The 25,468-nt window shown below is 45.4% G+C and overlaps 1 protein-coding gene across 7 annotated transcripts in view; it reads right to left on the reverse strand.

The window, feature by feature from the left end:
* The window catches only part of KCNMA1 (potassium calcium-activated channel subfamily M alpha 1), a 746,198-nt gene that overhangs the window by 110,871 nt on the left and 609,859 nt on the right, over window positions 1-25,468 (reverse strand). The window contains exon 19 of one of the 7 annotated variants that reach the window (XM_029200927.1): window positions 15,092-15,265. The exons of the other annotated variants lie outside the window; for them this stretch is intronic. Within the exon in view, the coding sequence (XP_029056760.1) occupies window positions 15,092-15,265 (174 nt within the window). The remainder of the gene's footprint in view (window positions 1-15,091; window positions 15,266-25,468) is intronic. 7 annotated transcript variants of the gene reach the window in all.

Consider the following 25,468-nt stretch of genomic DNA (forward strand, 5'->3'; position numbering starts at 1 on the left):
TCCTCAACAAACAAACAAATGAACATAGTTTTAGACATTCATTGTAGAGAACTAAAGGAGAGAGAGTCTGGAAAAGAAAAAGCAGAGAGTAGAGGTGGGGGGTAGGACCTAGAGTAATCCAGGTAGACGGTTTCTTTTATAGAAGAGCAGCGCCACCTGCTGGTAGATTCGCATTTCGAGGCCCTCTGCAGTTTGCTGGCCACCATCTATCTTGCAATCTTTGCATAAATATACAGCAGTATTTCTCAGCTGCTGTTATACATAAGAATTTTATCACCAGTCGGCAGATTTCTAACACACTGGTTGCAGTTTAATAATGCTCTATTACCTGAAGTATGGTTATATAAAAACCTAGAATGTTAACTGTTGATAAACCGATTCTAATATGTAAAGCACTGTACGTCACCCAGTAAATATTCAAATAAATCAAAAGGCAGAGCTCTTTTTCCTCCGACAACATGTTATTAAACACCACAACTTGATCGCTTACATAAAAATAATGTTCATACATTTCGATGTACTAAGAACTCAGGAAACGCGCATTATAATCTTACCGAGAGCTTTCCCTTCATTCACAGTTTAGAGGAAAATGTTTTTGCAGAGAATATTTCCCCCGTCTTTAAAAACTGTACTTGAACCAAGGTGTCATTTAGGGAATTTTTTTCATATAACAAAACCTGAGTTATAAATAACTATGATTACATCTATAAAATGTTATATTTTTTAAATGGCAATAGAGGAGCCATGGAGCATTTAAGTCACTGATAGAGTGAGCAAAGACACAGTAGCTGTCATTTTTTCAGAAAAAGATCACACAAATGCGATAGCAAAGGAACACAATGAAAGGAAGAACAGGAGTGTGATAGGTGACTCTGATTACAGCTGCAAAGGAAACTGTGAAATAAATTAACACCCAAGCACCCAGGAAAGGCATTACTGTAGCTTCACTGCAAAGTTATCGCTATGCAACAGAAGAAGGCTGGTCATTTCGTAAGAACAGAAACGTGTCAGCTGCAAAATCTGGTGGTGATAACTAATGACCATACTACTGACAACTCTGATTTGATCTCTAACAGAAAAAAATAAAAAAGCGTTCTATAGGATAGATGTATACAATAGGAATCGGATTTTTCATTTGAAACGAATAAATCCCAAATGGGATCAAAGGGCCCGGTAAGTGAAAAATGACAGTTCCTACGTGGCCCTGATTTGATCTCAAGCAAAACGACCACGCTGATAAAAGCTTAAGAAGAAGAAGGTAGGGCCGTTCTTGGATTGTTATTGGAAGCGGGTGAGTGCCACTGCCCATTCAGCTGATGGGAAGCCCACTCTAATTTCAAGAAGTTATTGAGATTTAATCTCTAACAACTACAATGAAAAAGATTACTCATGCAGCAACCAAAGGGGCATCCCTTAAAACACACACACACACTCAATTTTGTTATTTCTGATGGAAACTGTGGAATCCCTTTACATTCCGTTCTTCCACCTAAGTTGGCTAAGGCATACGTGTTAATAGAATCAAATGTCAGAGTGCTTCCTGTAAACCCAAAGCATCTCCAGTTACTTATCACATGGGACTTGAAGTGGAGGGACTCAAGCATGGGCAGAGAGCATCTCATCTCCCACCTCAGCTGGTTCTGACTTGTGTGGAGAGACAGGGTTACCAGGAGCAAGTTCAGGCAGATGCAGAGGGTGTGGGGGACTCTGGGAGCTTAAGGCTGTCGAGATTTGAGCTGGGGGCTTGCCCTGCCTCAACATAACTCCCAGTGGGTCAGCCAGTGTATTAGCACAGCAAGAGAAGGTCCCCGCAGCTGACTGGAGTCTGAGCGATGAAAGATGTAAGCCCGGCCTGCAGAGCAGTTGGATAAATTCAATTAATGGGGAGTCAGAGTTGGATGAAAGGAGCTTGTTTGAGTTAGGAACGTAGTGCGGACCTGAAGGGCAGAGTGAGGTCGCTCTGGAAGGAGCGAAACAATGGGTTTGCCGCACATCGCTAACTTGAACCTCTACTACCCACCCAGATGCAAAGACCCGATGACTTCCGGAAGGGAATGCGTCAGCACCCCCACATCCGCCACAGAGCACCACGGGCCTCAAACACGATGCCCAAAAGAAGCAGTGAAAGAAATGCGCTCTCTTCAAAAGAAGCAGTGGTTAATTCTAGACCCAGCTCTTCAAGAGTGCTCCAGCAGTCAAAGGAAGCAGCTGTTCAGAAACAAGTGTTTTGGTCAAGATGGCACGAGAGAACAAGAAGCGAGATCTCTAGGCTCAAGATCCCTTTTCTCTCGAGATACGTGCCTCATAAGCTATGGAAACATAATCCTGACCCAGTGCGCATGTTATTCAGCAAATAGGTGTTGAATTCCTACTGTGCGCCTTGGCTGCTGTGTGCAATACGTTGAGAGGAATCCGAAGACCGCTGAGAGTTGTCTGTGGCTTGTTGCTTACTTCTAGAAAGCCCAAGAAGAAAACTGCTCTAAATGAGGCTTATAGGAGTTGTTACAGAATTACAGAAGAGAGATCCGTCTGAGTTGGGGAGGGGGGGGCGGGTGGGCAGTCAGGAAGTCATCACAGAGATGGCTCCATTTGAACTGTGTGTTTAAAGCAGGAGTCAGCAAGTGTCTTTCTGCAAAGGTCAGGTAGTAACTATTTGGGGTTTCGTGAACCTTGCGCTCTCCATTGCAACTACCCATCTCTAGACCTGTCCTCACAGCAGGTCTGCTCAAAGGAAGAGGCAAAGGCAGGGCGTGGGTGAAAGATTTGGGCACCGTTTTGACCCTGATCTTTGCACTAATTTTACTAATAGGAAAATCAACAAGCAGCAGAGCCCAACTGCTCCTAAAGAAATTGAGAAAAGGTCATGATGCGAAGCCTTAACACCAACCAGTCCTCAAAGATGGGTTGAGATCAAGAACACCATCAAGAAAAGAAATCTGGATAGAATTTAAAGGAAATGTTCTCTCTCCCCTCCATCTGTTCCCCTCCTGTTTGCTCTCCAACCTTCATCTTCCGAAGACACGCTGAACTATAACTCCATGTCACTAACTCTATGTCCATTTCAGAGATGGAAAAGTCCTAAGGTAGTTTCAGTAAGATGAGGAATGAGGAGACACAGAGTCACAGTTGGTCCACGAGATAGGTCCTATTATTATCTCCGTTTTACAGATGAGGAAACTAAGGAATGGAGAGGTTCTGGAGCTGGCCCAAAGCCCCACAATAGTAAGGGAAGATGTCTATTCTGGGATTGCCTAAATAAGAGGATGCAGGTGCCTTGAGGAGTATGAGGACTCATACATGTGTAAGGCATTACTCTTATTATAGCAGTCAGCATCCACTGAGCATCCATTTCGTGAACCTATCAAAACGTGACTGCACCAGGACTGATTTCAAAGTCCCCAGAAAACACACAAATCTCACTCCTTCTCTCTTTTTCCCTTTTGCCCTAAGCTTTCCTAGAATTTCAGGCTTTAATTGCCAAGGAGATCACTTAGTTCACCCCACAGTGAGGAGAATGGCTTGGGAATCCCCTACTATGATTCAGAGAAAAGACAGGAGATGTCTGCCTATCAGAACCCATCTTCGTCTTCACGGAAGAAATCCGTGAAGGAGTGGCCCTTCCAGCAACTAGCACCTTGCATATTTCACACCTGCGTGCCAAGACCTCCAGGCCACATGACCTGAGTCCGTGCCTCATCCCTGCCTGCACTCTTAGCAAGTTTCACTCTGTCATTTTCACTGCACGTCCCTCTTCTCTGCAGGTCACTGTACCACCCTTTTCAGTAACACCCGTTTAGGGCTTTGGCTTGGAAGCATCCCTGATGGACGTGTTCTCTCAGTTGGTTATGTTACAAGCCGTATGTGGAAATGTACTGAAGAAACGGCCAGACCAAGCTTGAGAAAGTGCAGAGAGCAATTCAAAGCCACTCAAAGGTAAGGGAATGCTTGGTACAACCTGAGAGAGGTCTGTGAGCAAACAAGAAAGCTCCCTGCCCACTCCTTGTGTCGAGCGGAATAGACAGAAAAATGACACAATAGAAAATATCCATGAGACACACAGCCTTCAGACACCTCAACGTGGGAGGAACTGTCACTTGGGTGCTACACGACTGGATCTGCCCACCTCAGGTCAGAGTCAATGATCTTAATAGTCAAGCGTGGCCTCAAACGTGTCTCCACAGTTTGGCAGGCTGACTTGGTCATCTGCAAATGGTTACGGCTCTCTACAAATGGACCCCTCTTCTCATATTGGTCCCACCTGAGGCATTATTATTTTTGTGCCACCCTGACTCACACGAAAGTGATTAGGTTCATCAAAATTAGTAAAACGGAATGCAAATGTCACAAGTCCTTGCTTTTCTAGGATACATGCTCTACATACACATGGACACTTTGTGTGGCGATATCCCTGTCTCTCCTCACTTGAAACATTGGTGGGTTTTTGCCTACCGTGATTTTTTTTTTCAGTCTTTGTTTCTAGATCTTCTTTCCCAATGTTTAACCTTCACAAAGAATATGGATTGTACCTCCTAGTCGATAATTTTCAAGATCCTTCAGTTACGTCCTAGTTTTTCTTTTTCTCGCTACATTATCCCCTGTGAATCTCCTTGTATCCTAATTGTGGGATATCTCCAACTGGGATCCAAGAAGATTGTACTCACACACACACTATATGTATCTATATATCTGTATCTATATCTTTATCTATATATAAACACACACCCTATATATATCTATATATCTGTATCTATATTTATATATACACATTATATATCTATACATCTGTATCTATCTTTATATCTATATATACCCACACTATATATATTTATATATGCACACACACTATATATCTGTATCTATATCTTTATATCTACATACACACACACACACACACACACACACACTATATATATCTATATATCTGTACCTATATGTATATCTTTATATTTCTACCTGTATCTACACACACACTATATTGTAAGCGGCTTAGAAAGTTTTAGGAAACTTCACGGATCCGGGGCCATCCTGCTTCTGGCTGACCATCTATCCCTTTAACTAATGGCTGAGAATCCCTTCACTCATCCATTCTTTCACTCATCAAATATTTACTGAACTGGAATCCTTCAGGCCACTTCCTACTCAGGCATTCTTGCCAACATACAAAGCCCAGCCAAGGATTCCAGCACAGTACCTTGCTGGCCTTGGACGGAAAGGCAGGCAGTCCCCAGGTCTTTCCTTGACTGAGTGCAATCCAACTGGCTCCAGCCCAGAAAGCTGGCACGGGCCAAAAGGAAGATCACATTAAGGCAAGCAGAAGACGGCCCTTGCCCTGTGGCCTACAGATGCCCCTGCAGGTACCACCTTGTGTGGCTCCAGCTCTGAGGAGCGGTCTTTCTCATTTCATTTCAAAGTCGTTCAGGGCGGCTGATCACCCCCGACGCGGATCTGCCTCAAAAGCTCCCGCTTCGAGTTTGCACAGGGTTTTCTCTGTAGCTTTTGGAGTATTTGGTGGTACTCACCCCGCCATGTTGAACGGGATAAGAGCAGGGCTTTCAGCTTTACTCTGAGAGGCCAGAAGCATTTTTCTCTTGCTATTTCCCTCGGCTGTGGGAGGACAGCTCCTCCCGCGGATGAGCACGTGAAATGGTCAGAGAAGGCAGGCCACCTTGGAATCTTCAGACCTTTTCCCCAGCTCATCTGAGCTGGGGATCAGAAGAATGTCTCCTCAGTAAGAAAAAAAAAAACCTACTGGCTTGTCTAGAAGCTCTCTGCAAACCAGGCACTGACTATTTATAAAAAGGTCTTTTCGATGCTCTCTGAAATTTCAACTGTGTGGGTCTGACAATGCTGAACTTGTTTCTGCCCAGTTAGATTCCCCTTGGAAAGGTGTTTGGCTAGGGAAGCAAAACTCTGGTAAGCAAATGTAAGGATGGAAGATTTCTTGATTACCTAGGTAATTCAACGTGATGGACTTCCCTGGTAGTCCAGTGGTTAGGAACTCCGTGCTCCCACTGTAGGGGGCGCGGGTTTGATCCCTGGTCAGGGAACTAAGATCCCACAAGCTGTGCGGCATGGCCAAAAAAAAAAAAAGAAAAGAATGTTGTTGGTTCAGGAGAAAACCTCAGAGAGAATGCCAGGAGTTGGCATTCTCAGCACGCACGCTCCACCGTGTAGAGGGAGCTCAGGACTCACGTGCTCTTCTGTGCTGTTTCAATGACCCCTTGGGGTCAAAGGTGTGCATAAATCTCCGGTCGTGGGTGCTGACATACAGACACAATGAACGCAGATCAAATTCTTGTGCACAGAGAAATAAAAAGGAAAAGAAAATTGCTCCACGGTACTTAGAAATGCCACACGACTTCCTCGGATTTTGTGTGGCCGTACTTCACAGGAAATGTGTTTTGTATTTCCACCAGAGTCCGATGGTGGTTGGAAACAGCGGATTTTTCATTGAATGGGATGTGAAGCACTTTATTACTTTTTTCCCTCCATAGATGGAAGGAGACAAGCTGTCTCCCTGAGAAAGATGGGAGGAGAAAGTCACCTTGCCATACACAGGGATTTAAAAAAGAATTCTAACTGAAGCCACCACAGGCAGCTCGAGCCACGACCCTCAGGGCTGGCCACATGTCCCAGCTGGTGGCTCTCGTTGCTTTGTTTCTGCCGCCCAGCCTGGTTCAAGGCCATTCATGCCAGCGATTCAGAGCTGCCTGGCTCTGCCCCCATCAACACACTCAAGATGTGGGTCTTGTTGGAAATGCAGAGGCTGGTAAGGGAAGAAGAAATACTGGTTCAAAAAAAAAAAGATGGACTAGATCCCCAACACCAGGGGCTGTGGAGACAGTCCAGCAAGTCTCCAGGCCCAGCCAAGATCTCAGGAAATTCTCCAATAAGGCAACGACTCCACAGAGCCCAAATGGGAAGCACACTGCTGAGTCAGCTGGGGAGAATTAAGCTCAAGAAATTTAACTAATGGAATTCAATCGCTTCAGCGCCATCAATTAAAATTTCTTTAAAATGATTTTAACTTCTTGGAATTGTATTTGGATAATGTGCTTCAGCTGGGAGTCCTAGAGGCCGTTAGATCGTCTTCCTTCCTCAGGCTTCTTGGAGCAGCTCACTCCTGCCTCTTCCTAGCACATCCCCCCCCGCCCCAGCACCCCCACCCCCGCCCCCTGCTGGTCTTCTCCACCCTCACAGGATGGCTCCCAAGGCCCTCAGCTCCAGCCCCTCTTCCCAGAGCCGCCATTGAAATCCTACCGGAACAAAGCCTCTGTGGCTCATTCCCCTGATCAAATACCTTGAATGCTTTCTATTGTATTACGTGTGAATACAGTGCCGTAACAGGGCCCTACTCACCTTCCAAGGCTCCTCTCCCCCTGCTCCCAGGCACAGGTCTTAAGCTCCAGCCAAACTGGGTGACCAGCTGTTAGACAGGAGGCTCCAGCCGTCGGCAGGCCCCTCCACTGCCATGCCCTCTCTCATGCTGTCAGGCAGGATACCCTTTGCCTCCCATCCTCCAATGCACATCTGAACTGTCCTCTCCTGTGGGACCTTTCCTCGGCTGACCAACAGGAGGTGACCTCTGGGCCTTTGCACTGCCAAGCACTTTGCCCCCCTCTCTCACAACGCCTCCCACACTGTCTCCAGCTCTCAGGACTGGAATCCTCGTCTTTCTTCTCCTTCCTTGGAGACAGACCGACATACCCATCTTCTTCAACTGAGTAAGGAAATGAGTAACTCAGTTTGCTCCCTAGACTGAAGAAATCAACCGTCCAGCCTATCCTCAAATGCCAGCCCCACCACCGACTCGCTATGTGACCCCTGGCAAGTCACTTAACCGCTCTGTGCCTCAGTTACCTCATCTGTCAATGCACAGATGCCTCAGTTTACAGTTGCCTCAATGGCAAATAACAGTTATTACCTACCCCATGGTAAGGATTAAATAATATCTGTACAGGGCACAGAGCAGTGCCTGCAATGCAGCAAATGCTACGTGTGGGTTCAATTTGACAATAACAACAGTAACTAACATACACGTATCCACATACACACACCCCCTGGCAGGGCTGGCAGAGTCCCCTGCATACAGTAAGGGTAGACACGAAGTCTAGTCTTAACGTGAATCCAAGTTAAGCAGTTGGCCATTTCCCAGCACCACCACAGAAGCCTTGGTTCCTAGGAATACACACACACTAACAGCAGAGGTGTCAACCTCGCCTCAGAAGAGGAAAGCAATTTTTCAGCAAATCTTAGTAGGCTTCACTCTTCTTTCCTCCTCACCGATGAGTATGACCTGTTTGTAATCTCTACATCCACTCTATTCAGAAAACGGTTCCCATTACACTGTTCCGTGCTCCATCGTTTCTAGGCTTAAATGCGAATCAAAGATCCCAAGCCCTGAGAACTTGCCTGTAAGCACTCTGGCAGATGTCCTAAATGTGTTGGGCCAGATGACAAATGTCCACCTCAGATCAAGGAGCATCCAACTGAAATGATGGGCACCGTATGAGAAGGGAGGATCCCCAAGTCTGACTGAGACCAGAACGCTGCCGATCAACTGTTCATTTCCGTCTGGATGGGATTTGGAAGCAGGATGCTGTGCAGCCTGGGCCGCAGCCCTGCAAGCCTCTCTCCGATGGCTTTACACCATCGCTGGTCTGATGCTAATTCAAGACAATGCCCCAGCGCATCACAACAAATTAGCCACAGACACGCGATAGCAATCAACTCAGGGCGCTGTCCTGAATGCGGGCTGGGGGATTCCCTGTCTCCACGAGCTGCACGCTCCCACAGATGTTTCTAAAAGCCTCTTCCCAAAGGCCCATTTAGAGAGAAATTAAATGCAACTTTGACTTAATTAACGTTTTAAATGATAATGAGTACAATGTAGATTCATGGGAGGCATTTACATTGTGTTGTAAAATTGATAAAAATTTAATAACTCTTTGTTAATAAGTTATGTCTCCCCAGACCCATAAAGCCTAAGGCGCTGCAAACTCCAGCCTGGGTCTAATCCAGGCTCCTGGTGCAGGTGGAGGAGGGAAGCAGAGATGGCCTTGACATTTGCTCCAAGCCTGCTCTAATTCTAAACCTCTGCTTGTTCATCAGTACTTTATTTCATACAGTAAAGGTCAGGATTTGGGCTCAAGGCACAGCCTTGACAAGAAAGCTCAAGCGAAAGGCGGGCTGGCCCTGGCATCTGTCGCCTGAGATAGCAGGCGGTGGGGGGATGGAGAGCTAACTGGCCACTTCTCCCCTCCTCCATGGAGGTAAGAGGCAGAGCCCACTGCCTGGTGGTAGGAGCTGTCAGGGTGAGTATGGTGACAACTGGCCACTGTCCTGAAATAAAAATGCAAACATAATTTCCATGTCACCTTGCGTAACGACTTCTGCCTAGCTTACTCGTGGCATGCCAACATCTTTTCTGGTTCGTCCTTGAGGAGCCCAGTCACTTATTAAAGCAACATATCCCTGGGGAGGGAGGTGTCCAAGTGATGGGGGTAAACACAGAGCACCCTTTCCTCTTTCTGACCTTTCTACTTCTTATCTCCCAGCTCTGCTTCAAAGGATTTCTTGTGAAAAGTTGGCTGTTTGCCTACTTTTCCCTTTCTCTTCCATCTACATGTGGTACCTCTTCACAGCATATTTATCTTAAAGAATTCAACTATTTTGGAGGAGGAGAGTACAACAGGGTCTCAAAATGCAAGTCAATTACTTCACCTGACACTAGACTGAAAAAAACCCGGTTATTTATTATGAATAAAAACGTGGCCTCTTTACAGATGGGCAATTCAAAGGATTCTTTTCAAAGGAAACTTTGTCCAAGCATGATGGCTGCCTTACAATGAGCTGACCACCATATAAGCAAGTAGGAAGGCATCGTGCTTCGTGCCACCCCGCTGCTGAATGTGGCTACCAGAAAAATCAAAGGAGCCTTGCCTTCTAACAACAGAAGTGCCCTAAGATGCCCTCCCAGGTCCATTATTCGTGGAATGATTAAATGGTTGCCTAGGCCAAGTTGCCTTCCTGTTTTCACTTCCTGCAATGAAGCGCAAATGGCCAAATCAGGACACATGGGGCAAGGGTAGCTAAAGAGCTAGGGCAGAATCCAAAGCGTGCTTTAGTGTTAGCAGCAGTAAATGGATATTGGGGCGGGGGAGAGACAGAGACAGAGAGAGGCGGGGAGGGGGGGAGAGGGAGAGGGAGAGTTGGGGGGAGAGAGAGAGAGAGAGACAGAGAGAGAGACAGACAGACAGACAGACAGAGAGAGAGACAGAGAGAGAGACAGAGAGAGAGAGAGAGAAGAGAGAGACAGAGAGAGACAGAGAGAGAGAGAGAGAGAAAGAGAGAGAGACACTGCACCAGTAAGCGTGAGAAAATGGGAGAAACCCAGAATGAACAGGCTTTAAAAAATACAGGGAGAACAACAGTTAAACTGATTTGGGCTGAGTGTGCTTTGCCTATCCGTTTTCTTACTTTCTGTCACTGATGGTGGTAGTGGGAAGAGAGAGTCTTTGTTTTCAAGGTCCAGAGTAAAATAAACAAATAAAACTTAGGACTGGGGAGCTTGAGAAAGTCACCCAAAACTATACCTACAGAAGAGGACTGAGATGATAATGGGCTGTTGATTTTTAAAGGCAGCTTATTCAATTAAATCTCCCTGCAACAGGCACTGGAGACTGTCAGCACAGGGTGTGTCCTATTATAGACACTTTCCTAGAGCTATTTGCACTCCCTGCCCCAGTATCTGATTTTATGTACTTCGAGATGCCATTAGTTGAGTGACTTTAGTTCTATTGACAATGCTAATTCTCTGCCTGTACAAACCAAAGGCTACTCGGGATACGCTGATTTTTGTTTATTATCTGACAAGACTCAAGATCACACTGAACTGATTTTGGTATGTCTCCCTTCAACCTAATTGTATCGGACTTCTCCTCTCGACCGAACCACTGGAGTTGAATGCCTCCTTGTATTATATCTACACCCGAAAGAAAAGTCGCGCACCACTTAAAATTAGCTACAGTAGTTTGCAAGTGGGTGTGTGTAATTGTGCAGGTTTAACCTATTAGCAAATTGAAAGGTTGGTGTGAGTGATCACACGGGTCCTTTGGCTAAAACTACCTCCAAGGACAAATTTAAAGCTCTGTTTCTCTTCGACCACATGATTAATTTGTTCATGTCAGGGTTACTGATGGTTTGTGACCAGCATCATGTCAGGCAGTCCTCGGCAGGTCTGAATCAATAGGGTCTTATGTTGCCACTGCATCATAATTTTAATTGTCCCCTTTCTATTAGACTTAGCAATCAGATATCGAGCAAAGACCGAAATAACAAGAATAAATTCTGAACAGAGAAAAGGTACTATTTTACAAAATTATATGGAGGGGAAGTGGAATAGATTAGAATCTCAATCTATATTGATGGGTGTGTGGATGTCGCTAGCCATATATATATATATATATATATATATATATATATATATATACATACATATATTTTTTAAGCCATATATTTTTTATGTTTGACAGTACTAGAACATAGCTACTTGTGGAAAGTCTGGGGCCCGTACCATCTTAGCGTCTCTTAAGAGAGCTGGTACTTCTGCCCAGGACCATCCGGAGTAGAAACAAAATTGGAACGATCCAAAAATGATGCTCTGCACACCAATTCTAGCCCACCATATTGAATGATTCAGTCTTGCCAAAAATCGAATAGTCTTGTGATGAGTCCTTACTGGTCACTCTTTGCGTTACTTCTCTTACTGCTTTGTAAGTCTTCTGTAAAGGGGTCCCCTCCTTCTCTGCAAATCTTTTTGTCAGCACGGTGTGGCCTGACATCCCGTGCGCTCAACAGAGGGAGACAACCGTTAGAAAAGTATGTGACTTAGCAACAAGGGGAACGTGTAATGGGCCACACCTCCAAGGAGAGGTACATGCAGGCAGGGCTTGCTGTTAGGAAGCAGAGCTCTAAGACTGTGTGAAAACTTTTAATATATTGCCACTCCTCTGGGAACTGGCTACTTCTCTTCCCACTTCAGAAAACACATAATGGGACTCTGTGTTTCAATTTACCATCCCTTGAAAACGGAAATCTTTCCCCTTAAAAGAAAAAAAAAGAAAAAAAAACAGTAAAGAGGTAGACGAAAGGCAAAAGAGAAGGAATCGGACAGTCCCCAGAGCACACAGGCTCAACTGGGAAACTGCGACCAAAGCAAGCTCTGTAATAATATAATGACCTTTAATGAGTGTCTTGGGAAACAATACAGCCCCAGCATAAAAGACAAAGGGCAAAACCCATCACGGCTCCGCTGACACTAATTCAAAATGATTTTCAGAACAACTAAAGAATGTAAGAGAAGTAATCTGATCCGCCCATCTGACCTCACTTTGATTCAAGGGCCCTTCTCCTGCCATTCCTAATTGTCAAACCCTCTACGTTTCACATCTGCTCATATTTAATGAAAAGCCCACTCTCACCACCGCTCTTTGAGGCAACCAGCTCTGTCCAATGGGCACCACCCAACCCCACCACCAGCGAGGGAAGCCCGGGGATTGCTACTGGAGCTCTGCCAGAGGAATTCTGCGTAGACGTAGACATTCTTTAATTGGAGAAGAAGGGCTTATGTGGGCCCACGAAGGGGATCAAATTGGAATGGATTTTTCTAACTTATTATTAATGGTCAAAGGTGAGTGGACTCACACAGGGATGGATGAAATCTGCTTTTGTTTGACGGAGTGACGACGGCAGGGAGACTGATGAAAACAGAGGAGGCAAACCCCACCCCCACCCCCACCCCGCAAGCTGTCAGTACCAGTTACGCCTTCGACACACAGCCCAAAGCTCCACATTTTCCACGGTGGAGCTGATGCTGGAGGGGTAGAAAGACAGCAGTCTCATGCCCAGGATGTTTCTGAGAAGACGGGACCATCCCACCCCAAGTTTTTCTCCTCCTGGCCTCCATCAACACTTGGATTAAACTGCAGAGCTGAGAAATCCCTCCAATTATGGTTTCTCCTGGATAAGATGGAAATTGCACACACTGGGTATCATGGGCCTCACGTAGGGGACACAGATTTGCTGTGATTGGTATGGGTGGCCGGTGCCAAGACATGACCACAGGCCTTAGTTTAGAGCCTGAGTGGCTCCTTCCTTTTCTCCACTGGATCTCTGGCCAAGGTTTTAGAGCCTAGCGGTTATGTGAAAGTAGACGTTGTGCCTTAGACGGGTAACCGAGGGGGCTGGTGCTTACATTCACCACCATCAATCAAAGAGATGTGGCCAAACTGGGCCACCACAGCTCACCCCTCCACTCCCCCTCCCCAGCTCCTGTCTCTGAACCTGGTGTCTTGCCATACATCGTAGACAAACAAATGCTTTGTATGGTTGTGACCGAGTTCACCTTGGTGGTGTCATATGAACCAGACAGAACTGTGAGGAGAATAAAGGAGTAAGGGCATGTACGACGGCGTGCGCAAGAAAGATTTAAAGGAAATTTCCTTCCTAGGATTTTAGGTCAATATGATGGGACAGTCCAAAATCCCTCTCAGCACCACGTCTATTCAGTATCACTTTAAAAAAATGAATCCTGTCCCTCGGCACTGTTCTGATGGAGCAGTGAATCATAAATCAGAGTCGATGATGATTCTCTGGTCCTAGATCGAACTTTTCCAAGTGCCTCTAAGACCGCTCCAAGCACAGTAATGTCTCAGACCTGAACTGTGGTTTCAAACACCAGCACCGGGCATGGCACACTCCATTGCAGACAGTGATGTGAGGGCTCCCTCAGCCCTGGACGCCCCATCACTGCCACACAAGCACACCATGCTGGGACCGCAGGCTCTTTTCCCTCCTTGTTGCCAGAGTAAATTAACTGCTGCTGGTGAAAATTTAGCTCAACCCGCTCTGGGCACTTGGAAGAAAAGAGAGTGGATAATATGGTTACCAGCAAACGCGGCGGGTGCTTTCAAGAGGAAGGGATGAACACAGAGGGGTTGTCTTCTACCGCCCATGCAACCAAAAATGTGAAAATAAGGTGACAGCCATACTTTAAGGTATCCAAGTCCTCAAGCAGAGCACAACCTCTTCTGCCCTTAGACGAGGCCCCTCAGTGAACAAGCTGGAGCTTTCAGTAGCATCACCCATGTACCATGTCAGTAAACACAAGCAAAGTCCACGCTGAAGACAAGGGTAGTGTGGGGGCAGGGAAAGGTGCTCGGGAATCTGGTGTAGCTCAGCCTCGCCAGCTGCCACTGCAAGACCCTGAGAGACTCCTGAACGCCTCTGAACTTGCGGGGGGCAAAGACTGACGATGGACTCAAGGAAACCACGGAGCTTCTCGGCTTATGATTTTTGTTGTTATTTGGAATCACAGTTGCTACAAGATACCTTAAACAGGGGGCTATATTTCTAGAAAAAAAATGAAAGATATTAATGGACTGATCCTTTGAATGAGTCATCTTTTTGAGGGGAAGCTCTAGAAACCAGCGGTCTGTATAGGTTGGCAGATTCTTTTTCAGAGCATAGTAGGCAATCTGGCACTGGAGGAACGAGATACAGGTTAGGGGGACACAGTAAAAAAAAAAAAAAAAAAAAACCCATCTGCATTGAAACCCTGTTATATTTTGGAAAGTATCCAAGCTCAACTAAAAGCAATTTCATGCCAGAGTTGGCTTGTTCTCTCTAAACCGTTTTCCTTCCTCCTTTCGACCCAATCCGATGTCTAACCCCTTTCCCCAAATAGTAAGATATACATTTCCATGCATCTCTGTTATCAATATAGTATTTGATGTGTTTTCACATTTATTTCCAAGCATATTTACTTAAAGGAGAGAGGAATAATATCACTGGATTATAATATCACAGCCTGCACGCTCTTACAAGAGACACAACAAGTTCACAGAATAGGGAGGGAGGCCTCCCCAGCACGTACACAGTGACACAGGCAGCGAGGGCAACACATCACCACATACACTGGGAGGAAAACATCAGCCCGACTGACTCACAGCACCACAGGGCACGACACGAGACGGGGGCGATGCCACAGACAGCACAGACATGGAACTGTATGTGTTGGGGTTAAACTTACAGGCACGGAAAGTGGTGGAGCAATCATTAACAGAGACAGAAGAAAGTGGGAAGGCTCTCTCAAGGGTGTCCACGTTACCACGCACACGGCCTGACATGCACGAGCAGTCACGCTCAGAACGTCCGCAATCAAAACAACATGCCCGTCTCATTCTCTTGTAGATGGACATCTTGGCTATAACCATGGGGTTGGATGGGACGAGAGGAAGAGTGGTAGTTAATGGCAAGGTCACACACAGCAAGGCAGCTGGAAGGGAGCTGAAGGGATTGAACACAGGTCTTAGTTCACGTTAACAGTCTTGACCCAGAAAAAAAAAATGCAGAGAGAACTGTTGGTAACACTTTGGTTGTACATTGGAAAAAGCAGAGAAAGTTGCAATCGCCTGTAGAGTCCCCCAAGGCTGTTGCATATTATTTTTCTACCCTGGGTAAAGCGGGTGACCACGGGAAAGGACATGGCTGATGACAATCGGGTTGCTGGATGAGAAGCAGCACACATTGGAGACAGCAAAAATGTAACCAACATTTTTTCCCCTGGCACAATTAATACAGGAGGACAAAATATACACACAGCCAATCAATTAATTGCTTATTGCGTACAATAAATGGTTTTTGCAAGATGCAAACATATCTAGTATGTAGGCCTTCTAATTTCCATCCATTTCTGGGCATTAGGCAGAGGCTGGGACAAGCTTTCATCCAATTAGATATGAAACGATTACGTGTTAATATAGAATCTGAGGATGCCTCTGCTGAACTTCCCCAGAGTGAGTTTACATGATGCCTACAGGAATTTAAATTTAGTCTTGACAGAGCAAATACCCAAATCTGTCCATATAAGAAGTGCAGCTCCTCAAGGCTAACACTGCCTATTTGACATTAAAGGCAGTTCACAAATAAGAAATCACCCAAAGCATATGAGATGTTCGTCTATTGCAACGCATTTAGCTACTCATGGGTGTATTTTCTGCTTGAAGCTGACAGAATCTGAAAATCGCATCTGCTCTTCTCTCCCCCTCCCAAAAAAAAATTCAGAAAGTTATCGGGCTATTGGTTAACCATATTTTTTTCTTATATAGAAAATATCGGCCAAAAATAGATGAAAAATTACAAAACATGAAATGAGAGAATAGATCCCACATAAAATATCTTACTAAGATTTGTGCGAGGCACTGATAGCTCCTCTCAAGCTAATATCATAGGTTCTGCACTGCCTGGGAATCCAACTTGAGTGCTAACGTACAGAAGTTGTTGGACATCAATGTAATAGTTCTCAAGGCCCTGCACCTTCACCCTTCAAGCCAATTTATATTTCAGTACAAGAGAAGCTTTTTGTACCTCATTTTGACGCTACAGCAGGCAAACATCTTGGTTTATCCTTAGCATGAACCTGCCTGCTCCTTTCGCAAGATGGGAGAAGAATTCATGTTTATTCCAAGCATCACAGCCAAATAGTCAGCTGAACTGGAGAGGTGTTATTCCCTGTGCCCACACCTTCCATCGTGAAAATCATTTTTCCCCCATCGTTTTTTTTCTTAGTGGAGAAATGGTTGCACTCTTACTTTAAAATATGGCTAGTGGTTTTGAATGTTACAGTCACCAGGAAGAGGGGTTTAAATCTCTCCAATGGGTCAAGTCCTGTTCTAAGACCTTTATGACGTGCCATACAGTCTACTTGTCAAGCAGGGGTAACATTATGGTTGTGAGGAACAGGCACTGGGGCAGATGAATGAGAGATCCCTTCAGCAGCAACTCCATTCCTGTAATCCTGGCTCCCACTTTTAGCGACATGTTCTTTTAGCATCCTAGCTAGTCAGTCGTTCAGATCATCATCATGCAGCCCCAGCCCTGTTCAATGCGTGGGACATCATTCCTGAGCTTAGCTTTTATGAAAAAAAGAAAAAAGAAAAAGTTCCACTATAGCATTTGAATCAGAAGAATTTAGAAGGCATGGTGGGATTGCCCAGACACCCCAAAACAGCAGTTGTCGAAGTCGAGAACGGCAAAACAGTCTTCAGTTGAAGACATGAAAATAAAGTTATTTTAAATGCATCCAGATCTGGTGTACAACTCGCAGACCACTTGCTTGTTTTTTTCCTTCTTAGTTCTTTTACTGGAAATATTGACTTGTTATTTATACAGAGGAGGGAAACGAAGATGATTTTTTGTTTTGCTGTAGATAAATTGTTTTGAAAAAACTTTAATCAAATGCTGTAGCAGAAGAGAAGCCCATCAAACTCTGAAATGCTATGCTTCTCATTAGCAACAGTGCCTGGTTTTCGTTTCCATATTGCCATTTTGGGTTCACATACAATAACAGACTCTGACACATTGATAGGGAAAGCAAGTTCTTATATATATACCCTTTAAGGACAAGGGGAGGGAGGATGGGGGTGGAATAACTTTCAAAATGATTTTGTCAGAGGTAAGCCCATCATAATGGGTGACTGAAACCTCCTACTTGATAAGGGTTCAGGAGGAAACACAACTTCAAACCAGTGCCTCTCAGGGACTGTTTGCAATTGTTATTGTTGGCTCTTCCGGAGACCATGCATTGTTCTAAAATTTCATAGTGTTAGCATGCAGGAACAAGCTGAAATGGGTAATCAAAGCGGCAAAAAAACCATTTGCTATAAGAAGATTAAATGTTAATTGTAAGCACTCACATTCCAAAGCAGTATATGCATAAAAAAGAAAACATGCTCTTTCTCTCCATTCCTTCCCAGTCATCAGTTTTACAGTCACACCAAATCCAAAAGAGAAATCTCAGAAGACAAACAAGCACCACCACAAAAAGGAAAAAAAACAAAAAAAATCAGCAAGAATGATGGATGAGAGGCTCAAAGACAGGACAGAAACAGTTAAAAATGATTGAGCCCCACACACTGACAAACCTTTGTGAATTATTACAATGTCTAGACCAAGGTGCCACCAACTGCGAGGTTGGCTCTTTGCTTTACTTCTGGAATAGTCCATCTTCACTGACCCCCTATCGGGTGTCTTCACCTACATACTCCTGGGTCCACTTTCTTAAAAGGTAAGGCCCATTCTGACCTCCCATCTGGTGGTTGCGATCCGTCAGGCTTGAAGGATGTGTGTCCCAGCCAGGAAGAGCCTTCCTCTGGGCCATTTTGTGAGTCACGAACAAGCTCTTTAACTAAAAATCGGTGAGGATTTGCCTCTCTGGTGGTAGCTGTTCCAGGAGAAGTGGATACTCTGTGTGTAAAATTATACTCTCAAGTTGTAAAATAAAATTATATCAAAATTAAGTCGTGGACCTCCGACTTCGGAAAATACCATCCCTCATCCCCCTCGACGCTCTCTGCTTCCTAATCCTTCAGTTTTGTTTCAGTGAATTGTGGATATCCAGAACCACCGGTATTTTATTTCCACGTCTCCATGATTGTTTCCTTTTCTAGAGCTGATGTAGGTTCGAAGGTTAATTTCAGATATCAGAGTGCCACTTAAAACTCCCAAGGTTAGGTTTCAAGGAGCAATTTTGAAATTTTCAGTATTTATTTAAAACAGAAGTAAGTTTCCTATCTACTCCCTGGCCACATGAAGTGCCCTCTCTCCTCTGGTGTTTGCTGATTTTCTTTTTTATCGAGTCACCCAATGCTCTCTTCCTCAATCTCAATCCTCAGAAAGGGAGTTTTCCCCAGGATCTCAATGGTAATACTAAGTAGATCTGTGAGGACATCTAGTGGATCTGTGTGGAAGAGCAGCTAGCTAACAGATCACCTGAACTAGCTGGGAGAGGACGCTGTGTGCCTCTTAAGAATTGAAACGTGCAGTGTCATTTCAATTCAATGGCTTCTCCCAATCCACAGCAGAAGTTTAGGAAAGAGTGGAGATTAAGGCGAGAGAGGTTCTAGAACATGGTCCTAGAGTGGTCAAAAGTGGCAACTTGCTAGCACATCGGCGCTGCAGCCGCGGTCCGCAGAGAAGGACCACTTCAGCACCAGCTGGCTGGGTCTCCTTAAAGCCCTGCTGTATGTAGCTTCCTGAGACAGGGAACAGACAAGAGTGTGTCTCTCAGAGGTGTTAATGCTGCAGCTACTTGTCATTCCATCTTAGTACTCTTGCAATTTTACGCTCAATTAATTGCCCCCACTGGCCAACTTAACTCGGAGAAAGCAGAAACAGAAGCCTCTGCAGACTCAGTTTTCTCCTTGGCCCACATCATCAGGTTCTTGTTCTTGGACTGGCGCCACGGATGCAAAGAGGTTATGCAGTTGCCAAGACCCTGGGTCTCACCTTTCTCCTCCAAGAACTCTGTCCTAGAAGTTTTACAGTTTGAGAAAAAGCTTTTATGTGCTTGCCTTCCCCACGATGAAGTGGATATTCATCCAATGTTTCCATTATGACTTCCTAGTGCTATTTGTAGAGACAAAATAAAAGCGTTTCCCTCATGGACTTCATCAAAGCCATTTACTGGAAGACTGAGAACTGGAAGATTTCTCAGACGTACTCTTGGACAACTTTTCTTATATATTCAAAGGTCTCAATCATGAGAAAGAAAACCTCATGGGAAGGGGCTGCTGTAGATGTAGCTTAGTTACTGCTCTTTCCTTGTGTCAAACTGACAATGGGTTGTCAAGTTCAGGTGCTCTGCTGGTTAGCCCTTCGGAGCCAAGCCTGGAATGGAGGAGGGAGCTGGACTCTATCCTGCTCTCAGCTCCATCTGCCTCCTGCACCAGCAACCAAACTGTCAGCCAGTTTCCAACCGTAGAATCTTAATTTCCAGGGTGGGTTGGAAGGGGCAGGAAAAGCAGTGCTGAACTGAAAAGCTCAGGTGACATTTCCCAACTGCTGCGGAAAAAATATTTTAGGTTTCAAATGGAGCAATTCAAGACAAGACTGGGGCAGAAGAAAAAAAAAAAACCCTGCCATTCAATTCACAGACACTTGTCAGATTGCAACTTCCTGTTTAAAAATCAACCCAATGAAGGAAGGATTATTTCCAAGCCTTAACTCTGGAGCTGCTCTTCATATTCTCGGCAGCAATAAAATTTTAAGTTAAAATATCCATGGAAGAAAAAGTCCACCGAGGTGAATGGTGAAGGCATTTGTTTGATGGGACACAGTGGGAATCCAAGAGCGTTCTTTCAGGTCCTATAAATGAGGAATGATGTCTTCACTTAGCAAAATTCCTCTGATTAGCTTCTGGAGGAAGGAGAAAGACCTTTCAGGTGGTTTTCCAAGAACGGAAAGAAGGGAAAGAAAAAGCTGGTTAATGTCAGCCGCAGAGAGCACACCGAACTAGCTGACCCTCCCTCAATACCATATCGTGGCTGGAGAAGACAGAAGAATTTGGCACGAGAGTTGTTTGTTGACTGACATCACGGTTTCCCTCCAGTTCTGAAAGATCATTAGATACAGTAGGCAGCTCTGCAGGTAGGAAAGCGGTTCATGCCCTGAAGTCATTTTTCAAGGTGTTCTGCAGATAAAGGGAGCCATGGAGTCAACTTGGGCAGAATTTTGCTCTGAACCCAAGAAGGTCACTGTTTTTCTTTGTTGGTACATTGAGCATTCCGTACCCTCAAACTGTGAAGGCTAGCCCAAACCAGATGACCAACTTGCCTCTTCTTCTGCAAAGGAGCAGGAGAGGACCAGGTGCGGAGACATCTCCTGCAAACTCCAGGGCCGCTGGACTGGTCTACGGGTTGGGTCTCTTGTAGGTGAGTAAAGACGGATGCTCATCGCTGGTGCCGCTGAAAGCAGCACTGCTCTAAGTCACACACAGGAATACTGGCCTACAAGCTCCTCGTCAATTGCCACATCTTGCTGGGAGAGACGGTCCTATTCCTGGAGTAATTCAGGGGCTCAGAGACTTATATTTACTCATTCTGGCTTCTACACAGCTCATTAATGAAATGGAATGTTCTCTTCAAGCCATCTTTCTCTTCCTTAAACAAGTAAATGGATCTTGCAAGATGCCTAACACCCATAGAGGAACTAGGTATGTCCTAGTGGGTATTACTGAGGGAGAAATTTTATTTTAAAGCAAGGTGCTTCATAGACTATAGGAAATAATTACCACTGTAGAAATTACTTGTCTCCAGTAAGGCAATTTAGATACTTACAGTCCCAAAGCTGGGTGTCCAATTAATTCTCTCTCAAGCGCTTTCTCGTATAGAGAGGCACACATGGTGTAATAAATACATCACTCTCTCTATAAAATATCTCTACGCTTATATATAAAAATGTAGATTTTTACATATAAAGTACTGGTACATCTCATATATATCACAACACGGGAATATATATGTAGCATATGCGTTTCCGTCAGGATAGGGATTCAAGCTTAATAGCAGAGGAGACCAAGTATAATTTATCAAAGGCAAGCATGACAATGAACCCCAATTGACGAAGCATCTAGAGCTAGTGGTAATTACCTCAGCTGACTCAGTGTCCCCTAAAGGTCCTGAGACAAGGCCTTCAAGAGAAACACTGTTGTTAAGGTCTTATTTTCAAGTGGAAAAATAAGACAGCGCCAGAAGCTGACAAGAGGCTGGCGGGGGTTGGGTGGGGGGAGGGAGGATGAACAGAGAGGGGTTCCCTGCTCGCAGGGTTCTCCAGCTCCAGGCTACTCTGCAGACCGAGTTGGGGCATGATGTCACTGCTACATGCAACATAAATACCAAAAGAAAAAAGAAACTGCAACTGCACAGAAAATAAAAGAAGTATCTCTTCTAGGGAAAGACAGGGGGAACTGGATTCCGGGCTGCTGGGAACCCGTTTTACTCACAATATGTCACTACCAGTGTGCAGTTAAAATAGAGTAGGGGCAGTATTCCAAGGCAGCAAAGGGAAAGGAAATAAACCAAAAATATGTCAATGATTAGAAGTTAAAGAAAATTCCTTCAAACACAGCAATTTAGACATGACTTGTCCCCTAGGAGCCCACCTTTTGGCAAATATTTAGAGGCTGGGGGAGAAAATGTAAATCATTAGACTGGGTTTGTTATACAGAAAAAGAAAATAGGTAAATAGTAGATTCTGAGAACTTGCTCCTTGGCCAGACAGCTGAGTTTGACTCTCTTCCTTGATGGAGAACTATGAAGAAATGGGAAAAAAATGCAAAAGTTAAACTATACTACCAGAGAAATTCCAAAAATGGAGTGTGCACACTTGATATTTCTCCAGATAGTATGACGCGAGATGTTTAAGGCTGTTGAATGAAGGTGAATGGGGAGGTTGGGGGCTGGGTGGAGGGTTATTTGGAAAGGGAAAAGCCAGGTTGGGAGGGGAGGGTTAGAAAACTGTAGATAAAGACCACTGAAGTCATCAGCTCTGCCCTCCCGGAAACTTATCATTCCAGGGTGAATTATTAATACCTGGCCTAACAGGTTTGGGCAGTTGACTATGGGTCAGCTGCCCTCTCCAACTTAGGGCACCAGGCAATGTGCATTCAAAGGCAGGAACCCCCCTGCCCCGCATTATTAATAATTCTAGCTCTACTTCTAACAAAAGTTTCTTTGCAACCAAAATCTATCTTCACCAATTTCCTAACCTGCCTGGTATGCCCTAGGACGCCCATGTTTAAGCATTCGTTTTATTCGAACCACAATTTACACATACACATCCGCAACCCACCCTCTGTAACACAGGCTATGACCTTTTAATGAGGAAGAATGATATTTGGACAATTCTGATTGCTATCAAACATTAACCTCACAGCCGAGGGCCTCTATGAGACAAGGAGCCCACGGAGGGGAGAGGGGTGCAGAGAGAGAGACCAAGGCCCTGTCACACTGGCTTGGCTTTGCAGAGACAGTCCTTTTGTAGCCATCTGTGCTGTGCAGGATGGGAGATCATTCGATTCACCAGCTGAACCAACGTTAAAGGTAATGAGGAGAGCAGAATTATTTCAAACAATTACGTGCCTCTCTCTCCAGGATGAAGTTAAAGTCAGCTGCCGTTTGTTTGCCTGGAACCAAGATGGAAAAATATCCTAGAGGCCAATCCTCATTTCTAGGGACTTAAAAATCAGTCTGCTGGGTTCTACTATAGATAGTGCCCTGTGAGGAACATTCCAGCATCAGAGCAGGAGTCAGAGATGCTCACTCTTCCTCCTGCCATTTCCACTCGTGCCTCCCTAGAGCCTGTTCTCTGTCCAGTCACCAGGGAGACCCTTTAAAATAAGAACTGATGACGTCATTAACTTGTTTAAACTCTTCCAATGGCTGTATTTATCGTAACACCAAAACCCCGTTTCTTCCCATGGCCCCGCCTGCCTTTTTGACCTCGTCTCCTACCACCCTCTCCCCAGTCCCACCAGCCCCACCGGCCTTCCTGCCTTACCTCAAACACCACTAACTTATCCCTACCTTTGCCCTTGCTCTTCTGTCTACCTGGACTGAGTCTCAGCTTCAGTGTCACCTCTCAAAGGAGGTCTTCCAGACCTTTCTAGCTAAAGCAGCATCCCTACCAGGTCCCTCACACCCTCAGGCAGTCTCCTCTCCCTTCAGAGCACTTGTCTCTGTCTGAAGGCATTTAATTATTGCTGTGATCATTGCTTGCCTCCATTCACTAGAGTGAAGGCTTCAGGAGGGCAGGGCCTATCTCGTTCACTGCTCCATCCCTAGCACCCAGAATAGCACCTTGCACAAAGAAGGCACTTGAACATATGTGAATGACTGATCGCCACGTGAAAGCAGGCTTGTCATTTCACTGATACCCCCACGGGGCCAGGTTCTCCGGCGAGTATCTGGTCAAGGGTTATGGGCCTCAATACTCTCCTACATTCCCCAACCCTCTCCACTACAAGTGTTTTCTGACATGGGTTCATCCCCTTGTATTTGTTACTCTCTCTCATGTACTTCTGCCTTGGGATGTTGTGTTCCTTCTGATGGAAGTGAGCTGGGTGATGCCTGGTCAGCTGAGCTGTGTTTCTGTGTTTCCAGATAACTGAGCTGGGCCGGGAGCACTGCCTGGTGAGAAGGGTCTTTTGAGTTACGGAGTTTGGGGTATTGGTTGGGGAGTGAGTTTGTTCTGTGCCTTTATAGGCCCTTGGACGCTCTTCCTGGTAGGTTGTCGCAACTGGAGAGTTCTTAGGCCCCAAGAAGTTAGAGGTTCCTGTCCTGACGTATGGATACTCATTTTGGTGAGGTGTCAGAGCTGGGTGGAGGGGGCCATGTGTGTTAAGTCAGTGGGGAAGGGGGAGCAGAACAGTGGACCTAAGCTGCCCCAAGCTTGGGAACCAGCCCAAGAAGACTTCTACAGAAACTGCTCTAGACCAAGAGTGTTTCTCTGGGTATTTGCCCACGAGGCTGAGGGGCTCCTCCATGCTCCAGCAGAGTGGTGCTTACGTCTCACCGATTTTGTATTTCCTGTGCTCCCCTTTACGGCTTCTGTGAAAGCAGCTCTTGCTCTGGTCAGCGTACCTCAGGAATGGTGCTCTTCTGTCTGGTGTGTGCTTGAGAAAAAGTATTTTATGGGGTGATCCTTTATAGTTGGGTTCTTACTCATCAGACCCAATTTCACCCACCTTGACCTTCTCTCTTAGAAAAATGACTAGGGCACGGCACCAAGAGAAGCCTTCGGGTGAGCCTGAACCCCTGTCTGTTGGATCTATGTGACTCTCAGCAATCTCATCCTCCCATGAAACTTGGAGCCTCAGTTTCCTCTTTTTGTAAAATGGGATTAATAACACCATCTGCCAGAAACGCAGGGTTATGGGGAGGAGCAGCAAAAATAATGATCATAAAGAGCTTTGGAAACATTAAATCACCATGGGAAGGAAGGCATCACTATCGTGTTTTCTCCAGGGCTGTGAACAAATTCTATTAGGCAATGCAACATAACGACTGCAAACCTCACTTTAAGCCCTAGTTTTTCGAGAGCTCACCATCCACCATTCCTGATTTACCATATCTTTCTCAAGAAGTCCCAGTGGCAAGCTGCTTTGTAAGGAGTCTGAGACGATATGTCAGGAGCTATCAAGCCCAATCTAGTCTACCCCAAAGAGCGATGGTGTTTGAGGTTGGTCACCGGGGCAATGGCAAATAAAGCCCATTGGTGATGACCAAGTTCCTTCCTTGGGCCAGTCTGAGGATACCACAATTGAAAACTCTGGCCTTTGGTACCCAAACTGGCAGGAATCCCAAATGCAAAGAGAGTCAGCTCCCGTTTGGGAGACCGAATCCTCAGACCCAGTTTCCCGTCAGCCCTAGCACGGCCATCTTTACACTTGACAGCCTCCCATCCATCGGAAATCACTGTATGCAAAACCACTCCCTCCTCCAGGGCCTTGGCTGCCCTCCTTCTCATACACTGCATTTGCTCTGTTTGACTGGACACATCTACCTAGGCATCCCTTCAGAGTCAAGAAGCGGGGATTAGGCATGAGGCTCACGCCGAAGTGTTGATGGTG

This window comes from Monodon monoceros, unplaced genomic scaffold (assembly GCF_005190385.1).
Source record: "Monodon monoceros isolate NGI ecotype Baffin Bay Population unplaced genomic scaffold, NGI_Narwhal_1 Super_Scaffold_4, whole genome shotgun sequence".
Taxonomy (NCBI): Eukaryota; Metazoa; Chordata; class Mammalia; order Artiodactyla; family Monodontidae; genus Monodon; species Monodon monoceros.